Source organism: Capricornis sumatraensis, chromosome 4, assembly GCF_032405125.1.
Source record: "Capricornis sumatraensis isolate serow.1 chromosome 4, serow.2, whole genome shotgun sequence".
Lineage (NCBI taxonomy): Eukaryota > Metazoa > Chordata > Mammalia > Artiodactyla > Bovidae > Capricornis > Capricornis sumatraensis.
Genome location: NC_091072.1, coordinates 18,891,256 through 18,909,492, shown reverse-complemented (window position 1 = coordinate 18,909,492; position 18,237 = coordinate 18,891,256). Strand labels below are relative to the sequence as shown.

General features: G+C 44.7%; 1 protein-coding gene across 11 annotated transcripts in view; it reads left to right on the top strand.

The window, feature by feature from the left end:
• Nucleotides 1-545: 545 nt before the first annotated feature.
• RBPMS (RNA binding protein, mRNA processing factor) overlaps nt 546-18,237 on the top strand; it is a 200,256-nt gene continuing 182,564 nt past the window's right edge. For 8 of the 11 annotated variants that reach the window (XM_068971772.1, XM_068971768.1, XM_068971763.1 and 5 more), the window contains exon 1: nt 1,226-1,389. In XM_068971772.1, the coding sequence (XP_068827873.1) occupies nt 1,294-1,389 (96 nt within the window). In that variant the 5' untranslated portion in view covers nt 1,226-1,293. Of the gene's footprint in view, nt 1,105-1,225; nt 1,390-18,237 lie in introns of those variants that run through there. The other 3 variants (XM_068971765.1, XM_068971770.1, XM_068971767.1) reach the window with 3 other exon arrangements.

Below are 18,237 nucleotides of genomic sequence, written 5' to 3'. Positions count from 1 at the left end.
GGAGGACCCGGCGTGGAGATGGGGTTTGAAGATGCGCCCTGCAAACGCCGGCCCGGCCCCGGCTGCCCCCGGACGTCACCCCAGTTCCCGCATCCTGTCATTACCAGCTGCCCACTAGGTACTGAAGAGGAGGGGGAGGGATTGGGGAGCGAATCCCTCGTGAAGAGCGAGCAAGCAAACAAAAGTAACACATCACGCTTCCCGGGCGCCGGAGCCCCGCTCCAAGCTGGGCGCACGGCCCGGCGGCCTCCAGGTGCCAGGCGGACCCAGCCTTTGGCCCTCCCCCTCGGCCCTCGCCCTCCGACCTACCGCGGAGCCGGGGGCCGGGGGCCGGGGTCCGCCGCTTCCGCCCGCCGCCCGCCGCCCCTCCCCAGCGCGCGCCATCCGGCCGCGGGGCCGCAGCCCTCGGCGCGGCCCCTCCTCCCGCGGGGGGCTCTGCCGTCCCTCGTCCCGTCCCTCCGGGCTCCAGCCGGCAGCCCACGTCCAGGGAGGGCGGGGAGAGGAGGAGGGGAGGGGAGGGAGGAGAGAGCGCGGGGGGAGGGAGGCAGGCAGGCGAGAGAAGGGGAGCTGCTTGGAGCCCGGACTTCCCAGAGCCAGGCAGGAGCGCGCACTCAGCGGCTCTCCGGGTCCCCGCCGCCCCGCACCTCCCTCCCGCTCCTCTCGGGGTACCCCTCGCCCCCTCCTTCCAGCAGCTGCTACGCCCGCGCCAGCGGCCGCCCCCCAGCCCCTCTCGGCCACATCCCCAACTCTGCGGACTCACTCCCGGGACGCGCGTCCTCGCCCCATCCTTTCTTCCTTCCTGCCTTCCCTCGCGCCCGCCCGCCCTCCCCAGGTCTCCCTCGCGGGTCGCGATTGTCTCCGTCCCCTCCGCGCTGCGCCGGCGCCTCGCCCTGCCCCGTCTTCCCCTCGCACTTCCTGAGTCGCCGGCCGCCGCTGCCCCGACTCCAGCCCGCGGCGTCCGGGGAAGGGAGAAGTGGGCGAGCGCGCCCTCGCCCAGCCCCGCGCCCCAGCCCTGCCCGGCGAGCGAGGACCGGGAAGATGAACAACGGCAGCAAAGCCGAGAAGGAGAACACCCCGAGCGAGGCCAACCTTCAGGAGGAAGAGGTACGGAGCGGCTCGGTGCCGGGGCGGGGACGACCTGGGACGGCGGCCGCGGGCTCTGCCCAGAGTGCGGGTGGCTGGCCGGCCGGCCGGCCGGCGGGTCCGGGGGCGCCGGGCTGCGCTGGGGAAGGGGCATCGAGGGTTTGGGAATCGTCCTGGCGTGGAGACGCAGCCCCAGACTGCGGCCACGGGATGAGGGTGTATCATCGGAGAGTGTGTTTTGGTGGGTCCACGCGCGTCTGCGTGCCTGAAAATTGCGTAACTTTTGAGGACTTTCCCGAGACCTCTGTAAGTATAATGGTCAGCTTTGTTTGCCCCGGATTTTAAAAGCGGAATCGAGAGCTGACTCCTGGGTGACCTCAGATGATTGGGACCCGGAGGGTCAGCACTTAGTGCTGGGTCCGGGGCTGGAAGTTGTGGGGTGTGTGTTTGTGTGGTTTAGGGAAGAAACTCGGGGAAAGTTCTCATGAAAAGACACCTTCCGTTCCCTGCCCCCCCAACCCCCACAGTTTCTATGCGAAAAGTTCTCGGTGAAATATCTTTCCCAGCTAAGGCGTTTTGGATTAATAGATAACTCATCAGCCGCATTCTTCTCTGATGAGTCAAAGACCCCGAACCTGGCTGATTAGGTTTTGTAAATTTAGGGGCGTTGCGGTTGTGGGGCGCAGCATGCTGGAGTTTCAGACTTTGCAACTCGCGAAGTGTTGATCCAGACTGTTTTAATAGGACTTTGACGTGTGAGCGTAAATTTTATGTGGTGCGTCCCTAACAACGCTAAAAATGTTGCGGCTGCAGAGCGTTCCTTTGGTGGAAACAAAACTCAGTACATGTCGGGGAACTCCTGAACAATCCTTTCAGAATTTTGTAGTTGGGATATTTGCGTTATCTTGTTAAATGGGGCTCTGTACTTGTAGGTGCATTATCTAGAACCCGGTAAACACTGTTTTCCGCCTACCTTTTGAAAAGCCCAGGAAATTGACTTCTGAAACATTCCAAAAGGAACTTTAGAGTATGTGTAGATGCAAGAAAGTATGCAGTCTAGATAAAAGCATTCTTACAGAAAGGTGAACTGATTTCTAAGCGGTTAGAGTGTTGAGATGATTATGGAAATACTATGTTGTGTGTAAACTAAAATTCTGACTGTGAAGCCCAAGGTTGCTGAGGACTTAATACACCTAAGCCCTCAGCACTTGTAAAATTGGAACTATTTAAATGGAGAAGACAGGAGAGCTCCAAGACCAAGCCAAATATTATGCAAAATAGCACAAGATTTTACTCTTAACACAGTTGTTCGTGGGTACAACCCAGGTGAAATGCTGTTGAGCCTGACGTTGCCGTCTCACCTGAGCAAATCGCCTTTATTATTATAAACTGTTCTGAAAAGCATTGTTTTTACATGCTGGTTTTTTTAATTGCAAGTGATGGAATAGTACTGACATTCCTTCTCTTTCAGAAAGATGGAGACTTGAATTGCAAGTTCTGCTTTTTTTCTTGAACCTCACTGGCTACTTTCCTGTTTTATTTTCCCTACCACTGAAATAAAATTTAAAAATAAAAGGTAGTTTTTTTTTGAAAATGCTGGAGTATTTTATTTTTTATAATTAATAGAAAAGGTAGCTTTATTTAAGGAGTTGCAATGGCTTCAGAAACCTTTCTGTTTCATTAGATTGGCGATCTGTTGACTTCTAAGGGTAAGACTGCATCATATGAAACCATCTTTCTCTCTTCACCTGAAAGAGAAACTTGTAAAAGTTCATTAGGGTAAACCAAAGACTTTTTTTTTTTTGGCACACCATAAACTATTTGACAGAATTAAGCAGAGAAAATTCAGGTTTTTCTGTTTGACCCAGCTCAGCTTAACTGCCTGCAGCACTGGCCTGTTTGCCCAAACCCTGGCTGTCTTTATATGTGCGAGGTTGGGTACCAGTAAAATCACAGGTGATCCCAATACAATGGCTGTCTCTTAACCTGTCCTATTGCCTTGTTAAGTCTTCCTTTATCAGGTGGAAATGGCCTGTGGTTCTAGAAAGTATCTGTCTTTATAGCTAGATACTTGTTATTTTAAAAATAAGGGGACAGATTAAAAAAATAGAACCCAAGCTGTACAAAAGATGGAATAGACAAAACAGATACACCGTGAAGGGAGAGGTTTTATGATGTTAAAAATTTGGTAAAAGTTGGCCTGAATGATCTCGACAATTTTGCCCTAATTCCCTGTTTGGGGTTTATGTTTTGTTTGTGAAAAACTCCTCCTTTTTTCCCCAACCCTGAAAGCCACAAGTAAAACACATGTGTTTGAGTCCCATTAATGTGCTCAGCAATATACAAAACCACCCAAATGGTCCTTTCCCTTGCCCACCCAGGGATCAGCAGTTTGTCCTCAAACACATTGGAAAGCCGCGGTGGAGGATTCCAGTAAACAGAACACACATATGAATGTATATACACAAAATGATGAGTGTTTTGTAGCTTCTGGTAGCCATTGAGCTGATGAGTCAGTCCAGTCATCTTTGAGGGAAAATAGTTCATTTCCTAGATCATCGGGGTTATTTAGACTTTATTGACAAAATCCAGGTTTTATTCTATCCCCTCCCCCTCATTGAAGTGTGTTCCTTTTATCTTCTGGTACATATCAGCGGCCCACCTCCTGGTTTGAGAGCTTCTGAAGCTCACTCTGAAACAATGATGCTGAAACACTTTCTTTAGTTCCATTGCTATAGTAGGAACAGTCTTGAGACCTAGGAGCATTTCTGCAGCTCTTTAAGTAAGGTTGGAAGTTTTTGAGACTGCTTTGGGTAATATTTAAAACTTTGAGGAAAAATAATTTTAAGATTTGGCTAGCCAATAGTGTGAGAGAGAGGATACATCTGGCTTTCTGGCTTCTAGTGTGCTGTACATACCTTTTCCTATGCAACTTGTCCCGGTAAAGAAGAACCGGTTGTCAAAATCTTAATGGCGTCTGCGATTTGCAAGGCTTCTGTATACATTTGTGTAGGGGCAGACAGGACTAGGTGACTGAATAACAGGGCAGTAGAGCTTTCCTTACATAGCTTTACAGTTAATAAAAAATTCCTTGACTTTACCTCTACTTTGGGACTAGACATTCTTCTCTTCAAATACTTCACACTTGACAAATTTCACTACTGTTAATATGTAAGAGACATAATTTTTCGGCTTGAAGTTCTGTATATTGCAACAGTCTAGTAGTAGGTATTGTTTTTGATCCCTGAATTTTCAAAATGGAAATCAGGTAAATAACTTGGTCTTATTTTTCCTTTTATGGTATGCCGCTGGACACTTTTCAGGCTGATTACAAATCATTTCTAAAAGGTGTGTTATTTACATCGAAGCACTGGTGTTAGTTTTCTCCTTAAATTGCTGTGAACGTTCTTTAAAACAAAACTTGGCCTTGTTGGAATATTGATCAAAAAAATGTTTGGCAGATGGTGGTCAGAAATCACAAAGTCAGGTGTTCAGAAGTTTAATACAGATCTTTACCTCGCATTCTACCTTTTAAAGTGCTTTGTAATTTTTCCCAAATAACTGGGGTCATGAAGAAAATTGTTTCTGATATAATTGGCACAGAGAAATGTGTGGTGGTTTGATGCGGCAACCTCAGGTTTTCATTGAGCATTAAGGTTCATCAGTATTTTGACCTGGGGAAAAATACAGAATGGTTTTGTACAGTTTAACCAAGTTTGGAGTCTGTTACTCCAAATCAAATCAAATACAGTAAACTTATATTTCAGTCATAAATAGGATTTGGTGACAGCATTTTGGATGAAAATGTGATGATTTCATAGTAAAATGATGCTGCAAGACCACTGCCAATATGGCATGCCCTTAGTTTTCCAGTAGTGGTTTTAAAATTTCCATGATAAAAACCCTGACGCTCACATGTAGTCATCTGTTTCTAAGGGCATTTGTGTGTTTAATGCTCTCATTGGAGATGCTTTCATGTAAATTTTGCAGGTTCATCTTAATTTTCCACTTTGAGGATAGAACTGTGACATTGGTGATGGGGAATAAAATGGGAATTCTTGGGCGCTGCGATGAGGGCATGAATTATTGCGGCTTTCGGAAGGACTTTGGTGGTCTGTGTCAAATTTTCAAGCCCTTTTATTCCGTGCTTTTATTTTTAGAAATTTGCCCTAAGGAAATAAGCACAAAGATTTATTTATAGGATGAACATTGGTTACTTATAGACATAAATAGTCTGTGAATTTTCACTAACAAGGAAATTGCTAACTAAATGGTTGTGTAATTCCTCAAAGAGAATACTATGTAGCCATTAAAAGCCACATTTTAAAAGAATGTACCTATGTGTATTTACTTTTTTTAGGGAGGTGGCTTAAACATTGATTCTCTCAGTTTTAGAGGGTAGGAATCTGGAATCAGTGTTTACCTCTCTTTGAATGCTGCAGCAGAGAATCCCACTTTCTCTTCCAGCATCTGGATTTTACTTAATTCCCATGACATTACATGAAAAAAAGTAAAAATAAAAGTTGGCTATTATGTGATGCCAATTTTTAAAAATAATTGAATATGAATACAAACAGTGTGGTGGATTTACAGGTCTTTGTATTTACCTTCTGTTGCTTTTCTGGATTCTCTAAATTTTCTGTAATGAACATAGATAGGCACAGAAGCAGTTCTAGGTCTTTGCTTAGAAGAAATCATTAAATACCCTTGCAGTATCTGTAGGCGTCACAAAACCATTGTTGGCCACGTTTCATTTTGCTCACAAGCCTTGCCCCAGGAATCAGGCCTCCATATCTCAAAGCATGTGTACCTCACTCATTTCCTTGTCCTGTCTGTTCCTAGTGATCTTAACCTGCTGTCCTTGTTCTGATGTTCTTTCTCAATCCATCCACACATACACTGCTGGATGCTCTGGTGCCCAACTCTGTCAACACTTGGTGAAGTTTAAATATGACCTTCAAGATTGCTTTTGGTGCTCCATAATATTCTGCACACCATTTATTTCAACCAGTTTTCCCCTCTTGGTCAAGCTTGAGCTGCTTTCTAGGCAAAAGCCAAGGTTCAGCCTGCATTTTGCAAGATCCCATCACCTGAATGTCTTATCTCAAAGAGATGACTTTCCTCAGAATTCCAGAAATTATATTCTTCTAGTTAACTCCTGGATCGTTATCTTTAAAAACAAAACAAAACTGCCATCTTACCAAAGTATTTGTAATCCCCAGCACCTCCCCAGGTAAGTACCACCCATACACACTTACACCTGTGTGCACATATAATTCTTGATAAACAACTTATGAACATAGGAAATATCCTTACTGGTAGGAGTGGTAGTGATGACCTTGAATAGGTAAACTCTCAAAAAGCAGCCACTTAATAACTTCATGTGCAATTTAGAGCCTGTGAAGGATGGACCCCCCGCCACCCTCCAAAGTGAACTCCCCAACCTGTCACCTGCAGCCTCCCTTTGTGCCCAGAGGCCAGTGTGCCTGGTCCGTCTAACAATGTGGGCCCGCTCATCTCCAGATGCAGCTGGGTCTTCACTGTTAGAATGTGGTGTCTGCTGTGGGATCCGTTCTGAGCTTTTGGACCAGGGCTTCTGGGAGCTCCAGTTCGATGCGAGAGAAGCATTCCCAAATGAGCCTGCTCTGTGTGACCTGTGTGACTGCCACTTTGGAATGTTTGTGTTCTTTTTCATTTGGCACCTTAGTGTCTGCCCGGGGGTAGGGGAAAGGGAATGCAAATGGTCCTCTTGAACAGTGCTTGCTTTGGTGAAAGGAAAAATTTAGGAAGGAATGAAGAGAATGAACCTTAGTAATAGCTGGGGCAGAAGTGGCAGTCTGGCTCTGTGGGGCCTGAGGCCAGCTGGGACCAGGCCTTTAAAGTTGATTGGAGGGTGTCATCGGGAATGACCTTGTCTGCCCTGTGGGGATAACTTGCACCGACTCACGTCCTTCCCTTTAAGTGTGGGGAGGATATTGCAGACCACTTCAGTGTGTTGTGTGTGTTGGGGGCAAGTGGGGAGTGCTTGACTGCAGAGCTGGTCAGAGCAGAGTTGCCTAGTTTGTGGCCTGGTCATCTTTGCTGGGCGTCCCACGTGGCTTAGTGGTAAAGAATCTGCCTGCCAATGCAGGAGACTCTGGTTCGATCCCTGGCTCACGAAGATTCCCTGGAGAAGGAAATGGCAACTCCCTCCAGTATTCTTGTCTGGGAAGTCCCATGAGCCTGGCAGGCTACAGTCCTTGGGGACGCAGAGTCAGACACGACTCAGCAACTGAGCACGCACGCACATCTTTGCTGAGTGCAGAAAAATGAAAATTCTGAACTACTTGATCCTGGGAAATTTTCAGAAATCTTTTTAGCCATTTACCCAGGTAAGAATTATTAACTTTTGAGTATTTACTCTGTGCCGAGTACTGGCCAAGCACTTTTATATGTATCTTGTGACTCATCCCCACAATGAGCTAATGTAGCGATCAGGGCAGTGATGAAACTCATTCTGTGGGGAGGTGACTGAGATCCTGAGTGCCTTGGGACCTTGAAGGTTCTGTGGAAGCCAAGACCTGGGACAAAGTTCCGACTCTTAAGTTGCTCCCAGGTTTAGTGGAGAGGGCCTTGTGTTCAGTTAACTGAGACAGTAGTTTGAGCTGGAAACCAGTCAGCACCCTAAGGAGGGAGAGGGTCATGGAGCTATATCAAAAGAAACTTTTTAAAAAGAGAGGTGATACTGGGATTTTTTTTTTCCCCAGCTGAGGGAAGGATTGAGGCATTAGGGGAAAGATGGTCCAGTCAAAAGGGATCGGGCCTTCTGTGAAGATACAGAGGCTTAAGAGGTAAAACAAGCAGGGGAGAAAGGGAAGTATGGGTGATTGGGGTGGGGGAGGGATGGAGGAGTCCCTTCCATGCCAGGGACCAGCACGCTTCCTGTGATGGGAGTGACTTCTGTGCAAGGGGGACGTGGCATCCTGGGAGGTTCCATTGCGGAAGTGGATGCATTAGGTTTCAAGGCTAACGCTGCAGGAATCCTGCTCTTAAAATAAGACAGTAGCTGCTGGTGGTGACTGAGCCTGGCAGGGGCAGGAGAGGTGTTCACGGGCTGCAGTAACTGTCGGATCCTCTAGAGAGGAGACTGGGAGCTCCATCCGTGGAGCCTCTTGGGTTTCTCTTTCGGATGATTAGCTGCGTGGTGGTTGTATTTGTAGAAGCCAGAAAATTTACCTTGAAAGGGGAAGAAAAGGCAACCGGGAGGTGAAGAGGTTGGATTTGAGATGCAGAGGTCTGATCTTGCAAAGAAATTTTCAGAACAATTTAAGATTATGTGGGACTTCCCTAGTGGCTCAGGGGTAATGAATCTGCCTGCAGTGTAGGATGTGGGTTCAGTCCCTGCCTGGGTCAGGGAGATCCCCTGGAGGAGGGCATGGCAACCCACTCCAGTATTCTTGCCTGGAGAATCGCATGGACAGAGAAGCCTGGCGGGCTACAGTCCATGCATGGAGTTTCAAAAGAGTTAGACATAACTTAGGGACTCAACAATAACAAAAAGATTATGTAGCTGGTCATCGAAAAGGTAAATATGAACTGAGTGCCCAGAAAATTGGAGAGGGTGTGGGACCCCAGTTCCTAGGAAACTTGCAAGGGTAGGCAGCAAAAGATGGACAATTGACTTAAAATTGGAAGCTTTTTTTTTTTTAAGGCGTGGGGCGGGATGAGGGGGAGAGCTGGACATTCTCAGAAAAAGTTAAAGCAAAATTTTAAATGCACTCTCAATTTAGGAACACAAAAATGTCTTGCATATAATCTGCCTAGTGATACTAGTGTTCAGTGTACTTAACCATTTGAAAGGCTGATTCGGGGGAGCCTGAGAAATCTAGTTATATATAGTGTATTTCATATCCTTTCATTTGTTTCTTTCATCAACAGTCTTTGAACATTGTTTTCCTCTAAAATTTGCAGTTCATGCTTAGGCTTTTACTTAAACTTTTCTTTTCCCAAACCTTTACCTAGAAGGGACATAAAATTTGCAGATAGGTTTGGAAGGTAAAGATGGAAGGCGTGAAGAGGCTTGAGTATTTTTACAAGAAAATCCCAAGTTGCTTTGTTCTTTTTCATTTCATAGGGGTTGGGGGAGTTAGAATGAGTCTTTGGCTAGAGCCCAAAGTCGTCTCTTCTGTGGGTTATATTTTCAATTTATTCATTTCGTTTGCTGCTTTTTCTTCTCTCAGCTAAGTGTCAGCTTGTGAATAAAGAAATGCGGTCCAGGAATGTGAGAACAAACAATTGTGTTTCTCGTAGGTTTTAACCCTACTGCAACCATTCTGATGCACATTATGTAGAATACGGGAGTTAAAAAAAGGAAATGGCAGTAATAAATGCCAATCACGCCAAGGAAGATGGTTCCAAATTCCAGGCTGTAATACAGTATTGTTACACAAATTTAAAACGCTGAGGGGTTGCTAACACAGCATAGCTCAGTTCTGTCACCCTCCTCAGACTTTGCAAAGATACAAAGAAATCTAGGCATCTCAAAATCGTAGTGTATCTCACGAGCCCACGAAAAGAAGTTAGAGACTAATTTCTACTTCCAGTTAATCTTTACTTCTCATGAGTTTTTTCCCTTAAACTTTCTTTGCTTTTCCTAAATTCTTATGTCACTAGGTAGATATGCTGGCAGGTGGCCAGCTTTATTCTAAGAATTTTTTTTTTCCTCAAATCTCCAGGGATCCTGTTTTGTGAACATTAATTTTTCTGATGCCCACCTGTAGGATGGATAGTCTTGGCCTCATGAGAGAAGAGATGGCTCAGAAAGTGCTATCTTATTTCAGAAGTATCAGAATTTCCTTTGTGCTCAGAGAAGTGCTACAAAAGTGTAATTACTTTACCCAGCATGTGTGATTTACAGGCCTGAAAATGTGCGAGTTTCCAAAAGTATCTGTTTTTAAATACAGTATCCCTCTAAGCCGGCAGGATGTGTTTTGGGCTGGGGGGGGGGGGGACACACACACACACAGCTCTCTCCACTGTGACACACACTCACACTCCCCGTCCTGTCCTGTGCCTTCCGTGGGATGCTGGGTGACGAGAGGCTGAAAGTGTCGGTAATTGCTTCTCTGGGGCTTGCTTATCCTGAGAAGAAACACAAGTTGTCCTGGAGTCCAGTCGGCCTCCCCTCTGCCAGATCACTGTGTCCTGAGTCTGCCTTCTCACCTCTCTACCCTTCTAAGCCTGTTTCTTTTCTAGGAACTCCAAGCATTTTCCCAGCAGTGAGCAAAACAATAAAAAAGGTCAGAGTCAGTGCTGAGACCATTTTTGTTGCAAACATTTTTTTTTAGTCTTCAGAGGTATTAAAAAAATTGGAGGGATAATCGAAGATCAGGTGCATGGCTCCAGTATAATCAAACTTATAAAAGCATTTATGGATTCTTGGCAGATTGATTCACTAAGCATCTGTGGACTAATGTCGTCTCTTTTAAGCACTGTGCTTTTCGAAATTTTTTCTTTTGGAGTATAGTTGTTTAATGATGATGTCTTACTTTCAGGTGATTCAGTTATCCATATACATGCATCTACTCTTTCAAATTGTTTTCCCATTTAGGTTATTACAGAGTATTGACCAGTGTTCCCTGTGGTATACAGTAGGTCCTTGCTGGTTATATATTTTAAATATAGCGGTGTGTACACCAAGTGTGTACTTTAGCACAGTGTGCACTTTGACACAATGAGGTGTTCTCATGTTTAGGGATGAGGAAACTGAGACTCTTGAGAGATTAAGTAATTCGAGGTTTTATTTGCAAGTGGTGGTAGGAGCTGAAAATCTCTATAGTGGTATGTGAGGTTCATGTAATCTGGGCCTGCTGGTCTCCCTGACCTCATCCACCAGGAGTCACAGCTTCATTATGCTTCAGCTGCTGGGCCTTACTTAAGTCTCTCCAACATGCCAAACCTATGCTGCCTCAGGGCCTTTGTGTGTGCTCTCCTTTCTGCCTGGGAAACCATACACCCAGGTATGAGGCAGCCTTGTCCTTCTCATTCATTCAGATCTCAGTTCACATGTTACCCAGAGGGACCTTTGGGTAACAAGTTCAAATGAGCCCCAAGTTCCCAACCACTGTCAGATTCCTCTTACTTGCCCCCCAGGACTTCTTCCTCACTGATATTACCTTGTGTACTTGTCTTGTACTGCTGGAATGTGACTCTGGTCTTGTTTAAGGCAGTAATTCCAGTGCCTAGAACAATGAGTGGAACTGCCCAATACATTTGTTGTTTTGTTTAAAGACTGGAATACAAACCAACTTGTCAAATTCTGAGGCCTGCAATACAATCCATCGTCCTAAACCTTTTCCAGCAGTTTTTCAGTTCAGTCACTCATTCGTGTCCAGTTCTTTGTGACCCCATGGACTGCAGCACGCCAAGCTTCCCTGTCTATCACCAACTCCCGGAGTTTGCTCAAACTCATGTCCATTGAGTCGGTGATGCCATCCAACCAGCTCATCCTCTCTTGTCCCCTTCTCCTCCTGCCTTCAGTCTTTCCTAGATTTTCAGCATTTCCCAGCAGTTTTTAGATTAAATCTTAACGCTGCCTTCAAGATGATCACTTCTGGATTCCCATTTAATTACATCAGCAAGGACAATTAGCACGTGCTTTTAAGCCAGAAATTTTGGATGGCAAGTGATGAGTCCCATGGAGATGAAGAGGGTGGGAGAGAAAAGCTGATTTTCACATGTAAAGGACTACTTCCCTTTGTCCAGTAAAAATGGAAATCGAATACATATTTCCACAGAAGCAGGAGTGAAGTGTGGGCCGCCCAGAGAGTGATCAAGTTGAGTGGAGCAGGGTGACTTGGATTCCTGCTTTGCAGATGTGCTGTTGGTTTGCAAGGAGTTAATGGTAACAGCCCAGGTGGAATTGATTTGGAGATAGACACACAGGCCTTTGGTTCAGTCTAGCCTCCAGCTCAGAGTGCCTTCTCTGCTTTGCTAAGTGAGAAGGCAAGCGATGCAGGGTGCTGTGGGCTTTAGCAGGCCCTGTCCAGCCTGTGAGCACCTGTGTGGAAGCCATGAGGCCGCCGCTAATCTGAGCCCTGTGAGCCCTTAGGGAGGCACCTCACAGCCACTGGTCAGCCTCACAGACTCAGGAGTTGCTTTTATTCCCTGTAAAACACAACAGATAACAGGTTAGGATGAAAGAAATCCAAGTCATCCTTACTTTGGTCATCAGATTGTCTGTTAATCGAGCCCACGAAGGCACTCATGAAAACGCAGGCCATTGGCATATTCTTGTTTATGGCCTTCAGGTCCAATACTTGAGCCTGAACAGACTTTTTATTTTCCTAGTTTTCTTTTTGGCCACCTGTGCGGCAGGTGGGATCTTAGTTCCCCAACCAGGGATCGAACTTGTGTCCCCCTGAAGTGGAAGCATGGAGTCTTAGCCACTGGACCACAGCGGAATTCCAAGAGCAAACTTTTTAAACTTCGGCGTCATCCAGTGTCTGATAGTCTTGGAACCAGTGGTATATAATCTTTATAATAGTCGATTCTTGACCAAATAAATCGTCAGTACTCTCTAAGATCCCCTGGAGAAGGGAATGACAACACACTCCAGTATTTTTGCCTGGAGAATCCCATGGACAGAGGAGCCTGGAGTTGGACACTGAGTGACTAACATACACGTTGAAAAACATTGTTATACCTTTTTTCCCTTTTGTAAAGGACCTAGGACAAGTCGCTTAAGTATCTTGTTTCCCTAACGAAAATATAGAGGTGGAGAGACAGCGCTTGCTATGCATTCAAAGAGCTGTAAGTTTTTCTATTTCATCCCACTTTTCATCTCCTCTGTGTGATGCCAAGTGCTGTGGTGGCCCGCCGGCCCAGATACATCCGGGGTGGAGGGGGAGAGGCTGTTTGGGAGGAAAGGTTTTAAGCCTGAGATTGTTTTGTTTTTGTTTTTCTCTAAGCAAATCAGTGCCTCTTCTGGAGAACTGGGTGGGAGTTTCTGGGTGTGAGCTAACGGCAGGAAATGACCCTCTCTAAACAAAAGGACTCTTTAAGGCCCATCCTGAGTCTTTGTGTTTCTCGAGGAGGGGTTATGCAGAAAACCAGAGCTAGGAAATTAATCTCTGCTTTTAGCCTTTGTAAGCGGGGGAGGGGAGAAAGAAGAAGATTCCTTCCCTGCTCGCCCTCCTAAACGTCCAAAGGGCCCGCCAGTATCCCCTGTGAGTGCCAGAGAGGTTTAAGAGCAAGGCAGCTCTTTGGGCCAGTGTGCCTTCATGCCCACAACACGCAAAGAAAAACCAGGTTGGGCAGAATTACACTCACTGTGACCTTCAGCTTTAACCTTGGCTTTCAGCTGCTGCTTGAAAAAATCTATCACCAGCAAAATGCAGAATGGGGAAAGGAGAAGAAAGGAATATTTTGTATGATCTATTAGTTGGGGTGCTGAAGTTTGCTAAATAACGTGAACGTCGCTCAGTCCTGTCCGACTCATTGCGAGTCCGTGGATAGTCCATGGAATTCTCCAGGCTAGCATACTGGAGTGGGTAGCCTTTCCCTTCTCCAGGGGATCTTCCCAACCCAGGGATCGAACCCAGGTCTCCAGCATTGCAGGCAGATTCTTTAGCAGCTGAGCCACCCCCATAAATAAATCAGATTTGAATACTACATTAACCACAGTCTTCATTTTTCTGAATCTTGACAGAGAAGAGCCGGTGACTTCTGCCAGTTGATGAACACAAGGCTAAGCTTTTCTGTGTTAGATGGCAAGCCCCTATGAAGAAATGTTGGGCCTTGCCCCTGCTTTGGCATGCTGCTTGTCTTTAAAGTGACCGTTCATTGGATTCATGTATCTGTAGGGCCGAGTCCCTCTGCTGTTCACCTGAAACTACCACAACATTGTTAATTGGCTATATATCAATACAAATTGATCTTGGTGTTAAAAATAAATTATAAAAAGTGACCATTCTATCAATATTTACATTGCAGGATTCTGAATTTATATTGCTAGGAAAGTGTCGATAGTTCTGTCTTATCAAAAATTATTTTGCTTTTACAAATTCTTGCTGACTTGCAGCAATGAACTTCTTCCAGGCACACCACTTTTATTTTTTTTAAAGGAATATAAATCTTCCACTAATAATTAGAAACACATATTTTGTTGAAAATGGTTTTGTGGTTTTACTTCATTTTCAGAGTGAAAACGACAAACATCTTCTCCAAGAAACTTCCTCAGCCTACTATTTTAGGCTTTATATTGTAACTGTATTTTTAGAAAGGCCTGCCGATGTGTTTGGTGGGTACAATGTGGTGGGGTGGTGGCGGGGGCTGCGGAGGAGGGTAGAGAGGTGGATTCTGTCACAGCACCAGACACTTAACAGAATCGCAGAGATAAGATTAAAGCCAGTGCTTGGATCCCAGAATGAAAGGATTTTGTCTGGATGTTGCATGTGTTGAAAGACTGTATTTCAGATAGGAACTGAGTGTAGTATCATTGTAAATTCCAAGGTTTACAGGGGAAAACTACTCTTGTTAAATTCTAGTGTCTGATGCATCAGGAGGTTTTCTCATTTTCTTAATAAACTTGAGAGAAAGGTTACTGTTGTAGTGTTAGTAATTTACAGATAGGAAAATTACACATTGACTTAGATTCCTTTGGAGGCTTATGGTATACATTTGGCATGTGTTTTTCATTTGCGAAAGATGACTTATTTTTCAGTTATTATCTGTGTAACATCACTTGTTGTTTTTACAAAGATTAAAATACCAGCGATGATCTGCTCTCTGCATTTAAGCACTTATTTAACTACAATGTCTGGCCGGCCAGTAGAGTTCTTTACATTGAGAACCATCCTGGAACCGTCTTGGGGGTGACTAGGACCAAATTCCCAGCCTGCATTTTTTACACAGGTTAGTGTGTGGTTTAGCTGGATTTTGAGAATGAAGCGTGTCTGAATGTATTGGGTGGAGGGACAGTTCTTTCCCCTAGCTCTGTCCACTGGTGCAACTCCTGGTAAACCTTGAAACAAACTGAAAATATCCTGATCAGGAATGTTCTTGGATGATCAAAAGGAAGCCTCTTGCCAGACCGGCATCTGTTGCTGTTTGGTCATAGTGCACCCAGCCTGCTGACGTAAAAACAAAACAAAAGCCAGTAGGGAGGGAGCAGAGAACTCAAAAGTACGCATGGGGCTTTGAAATATGGTGAGTTTCTAGTTTTGGCAGATGATCATTTGAGAAGTTTTAACCGTTAAATTGTCCCTTCTCCCTTCCCAAAGCCCCCCGGTTTTAATTAACAATTAACTAGTATGAAAATTGCTCTTTATTACTATTATAAATCATGGGTCATGATTATACAGAAATCCTATTGGTCTGAGCTTATTCTGAACTGTAAAGTGTTTTTTCTTTTGTTGTTTAACAAGTCGTGTTTCTAAGTCGTTGTCTGACTCTGCGACCCCATAGCCTTTAGCAAGCCAGGCTTCCCTGTCCTTCACTATCTCCCGGAGTTTGCTCAAACTCCTATCCGTTGTGTCAGTGATGCCATCCAACCATCTCATCCTCTGTCACCTTCTCCTCCTGCCTTCAGTCTTTCCCAGCATCAGGGTCTTTTCCATTGTGTTGGATCTTCCTATCTGGTGGCCAAAGTATTGGAGCTTCAGCATCACTCCTTCAGTGAATATTCAGGGTTGATTTCCTTTAGGATTGCCTAGTTTGATCTCCTTGCAGTTTAAAGGACTCTCAAGAGTCTCCTTGAGCACCACAATTTAAAAACATCAATTCTTTGGGGCTCGGCCTTCCTTATGGTCCAACTCGTACCTTCATTCTCAGGTGGCACTAGGTGGTAAAGAACGTGCCTGCCAATGCACGCGGGTTTGATCCCCGGTTTGGGAAGATCCCCTGGAGGAGGGCATGGGAATCCACTCCAGTATTCTTGCCTGGAGAATCCCATGGACAGCCTGGCGGGCTACAGTCCATAGAGTTGCCGAGAGTCAGACACGACTGAAGTGACTGAGTACTCAGCACTCACATTCATACATGACTTCCTTGTTTACTAATAAAGTCAGTCCCAGGTAAAAGCTTGAGTGCTGCTCACAGCAGGAGACCCAGGCATAGAAATCCAGCAACTTGACCTCCATTGGGACTGACATGTATACATTACTATGTATAAAATAGATAACTAATTAGAGCCTTAGAGAAGATAAACAAAGACGGGGCTGCAGACTTATCCACTGGCATGCAAAGATACTCATAATGTCAAAAGAAAATCAAATGTAACTAAACACTATTATGGTATGATCTTATTTTTGTAAAAACAGAGGGGAGTGAGTGTGTTTATACTCATACACACAGAAAAGCATATAAATAAGATATACACCAAAATATTAACACTAGTTGTAGAGGAAGGAATTATAAGATTTTTACAAAAAGAAAATTTTAACAAATTTTATAGCTTTTTTTTTGCTTACCTTTTTTTTTTTTGTATTTAAAAAAATAAAAGATTTTATTTTGGGGGCAGGGAGAAGTGAAGAAATTTGGACCCACCCAATGTCATCCAATTAAGTCAACAAATGGTTTATGCATTTTGGTAGTTTCAGTAATACAAACCAGATAAATTAAAAATCCAATGGAGCTTTTATTTTAGTGTTGGAAGAAATGACTGCAGTGTTAAGTGTATAAAAGGATTTAAAATATGCAGCAGTAACTTTTGTACACTGAAGCTAAGCTGTGGCCCATTACAGGAGTGGGGGCCACAGATGTCCAAAATAACAACAAAAAATGGAATTAACATCCTACAGCTTTGGACAAAGGAAACCACTCCAGGATTATACAATGAACAGTATGCTTACTCTTCATCCCAAACCTATTTGTATGGCTGCAAATTAACCCACCGGGGGCGGGAAGTGATATATTTACGGTATACCTTTTCCAAGGAATATGACTGCAGTTTCAATTCGGAGAATGTAATGCCTTTAAGTTTTGTGGCAAGATTTCAGAACGTATGAAGATGAGTCGGAGGACTGCCAATCTCCCGATTTATCCCACCTCCCTTTTCCCCCTCTTGGTGTCGTTATATTTGTTCTCAGCCCCCTCTTTAATTCTTAATACTGTGCCGTGGTAAGGATGTGCCTTAATATATTGAACCATTTTTTGTTACTGAGCAATGAGTTTGTTTCTAGCTTTGTGATATAAACTATATCCTCCTAGCTAAATCTGTGTGTACACCCTTAGCTGATTTCCTTCACTTAGACCCTTAGAAGTTGTAATTTCTGGGTCAAAGGACTTATATTCCTTTTTAAAGACATTTTAATGTTTATTGCCAAATCTTCTCAAGAAACAATTGTACTAATTTATACTCTCACCAAGAACATTAGCAGGCCCATTCTGCATCCCCGGCCACTGCAATTTTTAAATCTCTCAAAGGTTGCTTCTTCACCCAATGGCTCAGTGGTAAAGAATCCACCTGCAGTGCTGGAGACTCAGGTTCAATCCCTGGGTTGGGAAGATCCCATGGAGGAAGAAGAAATGGTAACCCATTCCAGTATTCTTGCCTGGGAAATCCCAAGGACAGGGGAGCCTGGCGGGCTACAGTTCATAGGGTCATAAAGAAGTGGACATGACTAAGCAACTGAACACAGCACACACTGATCTGTACAACACCGGGGTGTTACACTTTGAATATGTATATATTTTTAAGTGTCGATTATTTATTTGGCTGCATGGGTCTTTGTTGTGCCCCACAGGATCCTCCGTCTTCGTTGGCAGCATACAAGATCTTTTTAGTTGCAGCATGTGAGATCTAGTTGCCTGATCAGGGATTCATACCCAGGCCCCGTGCATTGGGAGTGCCATGTCTCTATATTGACTTCTTTAACCCCACTTCAAGACAACCTAGTTGTCTCAGGCACTGCTGTAGGCACTAAAATATTTGGCAGTTCATTTCGAGAACTGTTATTGAGTTCCCTTGAACCCAATGAAAAGTGTTGATTTTGTGATCCTTGATGTATATTTAGGTCCTTGATGTATAGTCTGGCTAAAAATGTAATGACTGGGTGATGAGGCCAGTACTTGGTGTTCTGAGCGCATGGATAGAATTTCATTGCATTGGTTGCAATATCTAGTGAACCAGTAGCACTGCTGATTAAACTGTATTGTAAGATGCATCCTGATCTC